The sequence below is a fragment of the Mytilus edulis genome, chromosome 13, assembly GCF_963676685.1.
Source record: "Mytilus edulis chromosome 13, xbMytEdul2.2, whole genome shotgun sequence".
Taxonomy (NCBI): domain Eukaryota; kingdom Metazoa; phylum Mollusca; class Bivalvia; order Mytilida; family Mytilidae; genus Mytilus; species Mytilus edulis.
In genome coordinates, this window is record NC_092356.1 from 54,474,375 (window position 1) to 54,483,034 (window position 8,660).

The 8,660-nt window shown below is 33.6% G+C and overlaps 1 protein-coding gene across 1 annotated transcript; it reads left to right on the forward strand.

The window, feature by feature from the left end:
* The first annotated feature begins 610 nt into the window (after positions 1–610).
* Positions 611–1,678, forward strand: LOC139500409 (ELKS/Rab6-interacting/CAST family member 1-like). The gene has a single exon (XM_071289149.1). The coding sequence runs from the start codon at positions 611–613 to the stop codon at positions 1,676–1,678; it is 1,068 nt and encodes a 355-aa protein (XP_071145250.1).
* The last annotated feature ends 6,982 nt before the right edge of the window (positions 1,679–8,660 follow it).

Below are 8,660 nucleotides of genomic sequence, written 5' to 3' on the forward strand. Positions count from 1 at the left end.
TCACATGGTCGCCTTTCGCATTCCCCATGATAAACTGTACCCTTGGATCAAAGCGTTACATCTCGTATATTATGAACACTATGGTAAATCGACCCAGTATGCAGTGAACTGGTTTGATGAACCTGACAACTGGTCAGAGAAAACAGGAAATAAAACAGTCTGTATTGAACTATCAACAAAGTCAGATGAGCCAAATCCATTACTGGCCTGATTCAAATACAAGGAAATCACAAAGATACATTCGTTACAATTGACTTCCCTGTCTTACTCCAAATTGTTGAGAAAGTTGTTGCCCATAATTTGTCAACTAGTGAAGACAAAGACTCAACAAAGATTAAAAATGCCAAACAAACATTACAATCAGATATCACGGATACGGCTACTTTAGATATTAACCATAACACCTTCGTAAAGAGCCCATCAGACACTAAAGAAATATCCAACAAAAACAATGAGAACCAAACAATGGAACAACACGAAAAAAATGTAGTGTCTCAGACAGTGGACCAAAATAATAAACATGGAAAAATTTATGACATGTATGGAAAAACATTTTACCAACGCTCTTGATAAAATATGTCAACAACAAACTGACATGCTGGTTTCGAAAATGACTTCAATGGACATTGCATATAAACATACCATTCAACAAAATGAAGAAAGGTTTACTCAAATGATGGACAAAGTAGAATCTGTGATTAACAAAAAGGCTAATTTAGAAAGAGAAAATGGAGAACTAAAATGCAAAATTCAGCATATAAATCATGAAACTACACTTGAAAAAGAACTACTGAAAACCAAAATGGAAACTAAATGTGAGATACTTACACAGAAAAATAAATCACAAAGTGACAAAATTAATAAATTAGACCTGGATCTTGGTGAAATTAACAAGGAGATGCAGGTAAGGAAAAACAAAATAGAATCATTAGAATCATCATTTACTGCTCTTCGCAAAGACATTGAAGACAAAGATAAAGAGATTCTTAGTTTAAAAATACATGCCAGTAGTGGCGACGGAGAATTCCAAACTGTGCCAATATCTAGACCATCAAAACCATCAGTTATTCTCATGGGCACCTCAAATACTGAAAACATAGACCCTAGAATCTCACCAGACTACAATGTGCACAAAGTTACAGCATATACCCTTGACGAAACAGAAAAAGAACTCCAAAAGCTTGAGAGTGAACCAAACGTTATTGTGTTACACTCCTTAACGAACGAGTTAATGAACAAAACTCCAAATGACTGTGTTGACAGAATGACTAGGATATGCGATGATATACGTTCACGTTTCAATAATATCAAGATCGTGATCTCCTTGCCAACACCGAGAAGCGATTCTGAAGATTATAACTCAGATGGACAACTTATAACAATTCTAATGAAAACCAAGTTCAGGGGAGATGACTCTGTTATCCTATGCGACAATAGCAACTTGGCATACAAAGGACAAGTGATGAATAGATATATAGCTCAGGACCAATTTCATCTTACTCCTGATGGAACTGCTGTACTAGCTGCAAATATCCGTGACTGTATCGATAAAGCCCTTAATTTGCCTCCACGCAGTACACAGGGAAGAAATGGATATGGAAGAGGACGACCCTATAGAGGTAGAGGAGGCAGAGGCGGCAGACGTGGCTATGGACGTGGCCGTAGAGGATACCGATAGACTGTTAAAATTACCTATAGTATAAACCTCATTGATATCTTCTTTTTAAACAAATTGTACTGAGCTGTGTTGTTATTTTGAATATCATATCAGCTAAATAATCCTCAGGCAGAGAGATTATTTCAATAAACATTTGTTAGTACTATTTTTTTTTATATAACATATCGAGTAAATTCAATTTTTTGTGTACAGCTAAAAATAGATCTAGATATACAACGTAATAGATATTCAAATATATTGTACAACCAAATACAGATATAAGAGATTTGAAAAAAAGGCTAGTGTAGTGTGTACACATAAATATACAAATACATATATACGTTATTATAAGATACAATATGAAAACTAGTCTAAATATATGCAGCTGGAATGTGGAATGTTGGGGGGTTGCTGTCAGAACATCATGATAAGTCAAATGATAAGAATTTTTTATCAGAATTAGCACAAAATGATTTATTTCTATTAACTGAGACCCATGTTGGTTATGAAAATCATTTGAAATTTGATAACTTTTTGTACTATCCATTCTGCAGACCAAAATCTAAAAATAACAGATATTTTGGTGGTCTAGGGATTCTCATACGTAAAGAAATTCGTAAAGGTGTAAATTTTTTGAATAACGGGACCTCAGAATACCAATGGCTAAAATTGAAGAGAGAATTTTTCAATTTAAACAAAGATATATATCTGTGCTTGATATACTATGCTCCCAAAAGCCAAACAGACCTACTGGAGATAATAGAAAAGGATATAACTGATAGTTATGGGTCTATGGGGGACATCCTGTTAGTAGGGGATCTTAATGCCAGAACTGGGTCAGAAAAAGACTATATTGATGGTGACAGCACCTCCCATGTTCCTTTATTTGATGAAAATTATGATGTAGACTGTTTCACAGAGGAAAGGGTCAGTAAAGATTTAATAACTGATTCCAGAGGGAAAAACTTGCTAGAATTTTGTATAGGTAATCAGTTACGTATCTTGAATGGGCGTATGTGTGGTGATAGCACGGGTAAATTTACATGTTTCAAACCTAATGGATGCAGTGTAGTTGATTATGCTTTAGTTTCTCAAAGCCTACTCCAGCAAATTTTATATTTTAATGTATCAGATTTTAAGGCAAATTTTTCTGATTGCCATTGCAAAATCACTTTTAAGATTTTAGCATCTTTCCAATTGGAAAAAAATAAAAGTCATATGAAAGACTTTCCTTTGAGGTATAAATGGGACACAGAAAGTATTCAAAATTTCCAGGAATCATTTACACATCCTGTCATACAAAATGAGCTAAAATATTATACTATAATATATTGACCAAGACTTTAGATTTAAAAAGTTTGAAAAAACATGTTAATGATAAAGCTATATTAATGTCAAAATTTCCGAAAGATCCGATAGTGCGTGGCTCTTTTTTTTAAACTTAATAAACAATTTGCCAAACTAAGGAGGAAAAAGAAAAGAGAATTTAGAGAAAATATTTTGGACCGTTTAAGCAATCTAGAATCAGAAAATCCAAAGGATTATTGGAACCTTGTCAATCAACTCCGTCTTGAAAATAATTCAGAAACTAAAAACAACATAGATGGTGACATTTGGTATAAATATTTCTCTGACTTGTCATCAATTCCTGAAAATGAACACATAAAGTCCAAGATAAAAAAGATAAAGAGTAAACTTGAACTATAATTAGAAAAGAAAAACTTTGGATTCAGTGAGATTGACTTTAAAATCACCCCTGGTGAACTCCAAAAAGCCCTGAGGCAATTAAAATCTGGGAAAAGTCCAGGTCTAGACGCTATTACAAATGAAATGTTAAAAGTTTCACAGAGTTATATGCAAGATTGCTTACTAAAACTTTTTAATGCCATTCTTCTATCTGGCATTTATCCCAGTAATTGGTCTGAGAGCTACATTACTCCTATATTCAAATCTGATAACCCGCAGAACCCTGAAAATTACAGAGGTATTGCCATCAATAATAGTCTTGGCAAACTTTTCAATACCATTCTGTATAACAGACTTGATAAATTTTTATCTGATAATAATATCATAAACAAAACTCAAATTGGTTTTTCTAAGAAAGCTTGCACTTCGGATCACATTTTTGTACTAAAATGTCTCATAGAAAAATATGTTAAAAGAGGCAAAGGTAAATTGTATGTATGTTTTGTAGATTTTCGCAAGGCCTTTGACAAGGTTATTCATATTGGTATATTATACAAATATTACAGCATACAAATAATGGTATTTTTTATAACATTTTGAAATCTATGTATAGTAATGACAAAGTGTGTGTTAAAGTAGAAGACAAAATAACTGATTTTTTTAGATATAATGTTGGTGTACGACAAGGTGACATTTTGAGTCCCACATTGTTTAAACTGTTTATTAATGATTTGCCAGATATATTATCTAACAATTATGATGATGTCAATTTAAATGATAAAAAGATACCATGTCTACTTTATGCTGATGATCTTGTATTAATATCTGACTCAAAAGAAGGGCTTCAGAAGAGACTTGATACATTGTGCACATTCTGCAAAGATTGGTGTATGGAAATAAATGTGAAGCAAACCAAGATTATAATATTCAATAGGAGTGGTAGACTCCTTAATGAAAATTTCAATGTAGGAAATAATTCTACTGAATGTGTTAAACAATACAAATATCTTGGCATAGTCATCCAAAATACTGGAAACTTTAATGAAGCCAGGAAACAATTATTCCAAAAAGGTCAAAAGGCCAGTTTTAAACTTTATAAAGATTTGAAATCATCTAATCCTCCTATTAAAACTCTTTTGCATTTATTTGATCACTGTATACAGCCAATTGTAACTTATGGTTGTGAAAATTGGGGTGTTATTAACATTACTTCTAAAAGGAAAAATTTGTCCCTTTATGACAAATTTAAAGATTGGGAGTTTGAGAAGCTAAATTTAAAATTTTGTAAGTATATTATTGGTGTTACAAAGATGTGCACAAATGTAGCAGTCCTGTCTGAATTGGGTAGATATCCTCTTTATATAAATTTGCTAACACATATGTTTATGTATTGGCATAGACTAGAGAATTCTCCATCTGATTTATTGAAAAATGCTTATGCTGAGTTAAAAATGATAGAAAGTAAAGGTCAAACCAGTTCCAATAATTCATGGCTCTCTAATATCATTTTCTACAGTGAAAAATTGGGTATTGACCTAAATATATGTAAAAATCTAGGAAAAAATAAATTTAAAAACTTATTGAAAAAACAGCTCAAATTAAATTTTCAAAATGATTGGGAGAAAATGCGAGATTTTTATTTACAGAATCAAGGCAAATTGGACACTTATTTTTCATTCAAAAAGTCATTTGACTATGAAAATTATTTAGATTTAAAGCACCCACAAAAACATTTATTAACAAAATACAGACTTAGCAATCACTGTTTAAGAATAGAAACTGGCAGACATGAACGAATTACCAATGTATGTGGTAAATATGAAATATTACCTCGACATGAGAGGATATGTTTATATTGTAATACAAATTGTATTGAAAATGAAATGCACTTTCTTCTGGAATGCCCTATTTACAATAACCTCAGAAGAGATATCACTGATTATATAAAAAAAAAAAATACCCCAGTTTAGATAGTTTAAATATAAATGATCTTTTTTCATGGATCATGATTAATGAAGATAGCAGATTTCTATCTATTTTATGTGCATACCTGGATAAAGGCCTGCAACTAAGAAAATCAGAAAATTAGTTAGATACTCTAAAATATATCAAAATTATCTCCCCTTGACCACTGATCCTTTCTTCATGCATTTGAATTTCAATTATTATTTTATGTTTCTTTAATCACTCTGTAATGTTTATGTCATGTTGTAACTAATGTTATGCTCTTAATGGGCCCTTTAATTTGGAAAATAAAAATATTGTATTGTATTGTATTGTATTGTATAAACCATTTTAAAGGCAAGGCCCACCTCTACCTCTGGTATCACGATAAACGTGGATCATCTTTTATTTTTGGCCATCCGGCAATAGTTTATTTCGACTTTGTTATATACCAGGGTACCCTCCTTACCCTTTGCTGACAAACTCGTACAGATCAATGGAATAAGAAGTATGGGCCATTTTAGATGCAATGTCCACCACTACCTTTGTTATAATGGCCTATGTTGAGAATTTCTTTGTTTGGCCAGCCGGCAATAATTCATTTCGACTTCGTTGTAAACATAGATACCACCTCCCCCTTTTAACACTTTGCTGAAGCACTGGTACGGGTCTACGGCATAAGTGTCCATTTTTGAGTGGAGAATCTCTTCGTTTAGCCAGCCAGCAATAGTTTATTTCGACTTTGTGATATACTTAGGTACCCCCCTTACCCTTTGTTGATTAACTTACACGGGTCTGGGACATACGTGTTATGGCTATGTTAGAGGTAATGCCTACCTCATCCTTTGATATAATACCCCGCGTATAAAATCTCTTAGTTAGGCCAGTCGGCTTAATTTATATTTTCGTTGTAAAAAGAGGCATCGCATCCCCCCTTTAACCTTTTGCTGACAAACTCGTACAGGTTTAGGGCGTTAGTTTTATCAGCCATTTAAAAGGCAATGCACACATTTAACCTAGGATTAATGGCCAACTTGGAGAATCTCGTACTTAAGCAAGCCGGCAATAATTTATTTCGACTTCTTTGGCCATTTTAGAGGCAATGACAACCTCTACCTCTGGTATCATGGCCCACGCGGAGAATCTCTTAGCCATCCAGCAATAGTTTAGTTCGACTTTATTATATACTAGGGTACCAACCTTACACTTTGCTGACTAACTCGTACGGGTCTAGGTCATACGTGCTCATGGTCATTTTATAGAGGCAATCCCTTCCTCTTCCTCTACCTCTCATATTATGGCCCGCGTGGATAATTTATTAGTTTAGCCAGCGGGCAACAGTTTATTTCAACTTCGTTATATACCGGGCTAATTCATCCCCCTTTTAACTCATTGTTGACTCGTTCGGGTCTATAGCATAAGTGCTATGAGCCATTTTTAAGAGAATGACTACTCCAACATCTAGTAAAAGGGCGCACCTAAAAATGTCTTAGTTTGGGCAGCCGTCACTATTTTTGGTGGACTGTGTGATATACTAGAGTATTCCCCTTACCCTCTTCTGACCAACTCGTATGGGTCGAGGACATAAGTGCCATGGCCCATGGACCATTTAAGAAGCACTGCCTACCTATACCTCTGGTATAATGGCCAACGTGGAGAATCTCTTAGTTTGAAGAGCTGGCAATAATGAGGTTTATTTTTACTTCGTGATATACCGGCGAAACTCATGCCCCTTTTAATTCGTTGCTGATAAACTCGTGTAGATCCAGGACATAAGTGCTACAAGCCATTTATAAGGGTTTGACTACCTCTTCTTCTGGTATAATGGCCTACCTGGAGTATGTCTTAGTTTAGCCAGCTTTCAATAGTTGTTTTATTAGACTTAGGGATATACAAGAGTATTCCCCTTGCCCTCTGTTGACCAACACCTACGGGTCTAGGATATTAGTGCTTCGAGCCATTTTAGAGGTAATGCGATATATTGTAAAAGACATGAAATTTCATGTACAAATCATTCATAATGTGAGTATGGTCTGTATTTAACTCCTAAAAGGACATGGTATTTTGAAGTTCAAATTGAAACCTGCCAAAAATATACACATTTTATATCGGACATAAAGCAAAATTATCGGACAAAAAGCAAAACGGACAAAAAGCAACGGACAAAAAGCAAAAGTTTCGGACAAAAAGCAAAGTAATCGGACAAAAGGCAAAACGGACAAAAAGCAACGGACAAAAAGCAAAAGTTTCGGACAAAAAGCAAAATGATCGGACAAAAGGCAAAACGGACAAAAGCAACGGACAAAAAGCAAAAGTTTCGGACAAAAAGCAAAATTATCGGACAAAAAGCAAAAGCGGACAAAAAGCGAATTGAGGACAAAAAACACCGTATCATACGTGTTTCTCGTTTCTCGTTTTTTTATTCTATATAGATTAGACCGTTTGTTTTCCCGTTTGAATGGTTTTACACTAGTAATTTTGGGACCCTTTATAGCTTGTTGTTCGGTGTGAGCCAAGGCTCCGTGTTGAAGGCCGTACATTGAACTATAATGGTCTACCTTTTTTTTAAATTGTTATTTGGATGGAGAGTTGTCTCATTGGCGCTCACACCACATCTTCCTATATCTATTTGGACAAGATTTTTTGTCCTGTGGCTATGCTTTTATAGAAGATTTTTTTTGATTATTTGATGTCGGTTATTCGATTTTTATATAAAAAGTTAAAAATCGGCCTTCTGTGGTTTCATAGGTTATTATATATGATATTTTGACATTTAAAAAGTGATATATTCTATCATTGTTTACGTCATATGTCCCGTTGACATAATATTGATATGGCGTAGAAATAGACATAGTTTTCACCGTCACAGCTTCCAAACTTAATTTTAGAGACTTTTTTTAAAATTTGCATAGCAATTTAATTATTATTAGGAATTATAGACAGTTGCTATTATTATCGTTTATGCTATTATATTTTAACATAATGATTTGATACATGTATTTAAGAGGGTCTGGAGTGGGTTTAGAGAGTAGAGAAAAGTTATCCAATGCATCAGAAAATTGGTAAAAAATAAAGAATAGTGAAAAATTAACCCCTTAAAAAAAAGATTAGAGAATTATGGGACGCTAAAATATAAAGAATGGACAATAATAGAGATATTAATATTGAAAGGTTAAAAAAGGGTTATAAATAAAGAATGTAAAATTGAAACCCTCATCTGAAGAAAAAAAATCTAAATAATGTAGCATTTAATATTTTTTTTATGTCCAAATATCAACAATAAGATACATTGTATATAAGATAGATTGTATGGGTATCAATTATAATCAGCCCCCCCCCCCCCCCCCCTTAAAAAACAAACACAGCAAAAACA

Coding starts and splice junctions, on each gene's coding strand:
- LOC139500409 (XM_071289149.1), top strand. CDS start 611: ATGACTTCAATGGACATTGCATATAAACATACCATTCAACAAAATGAA.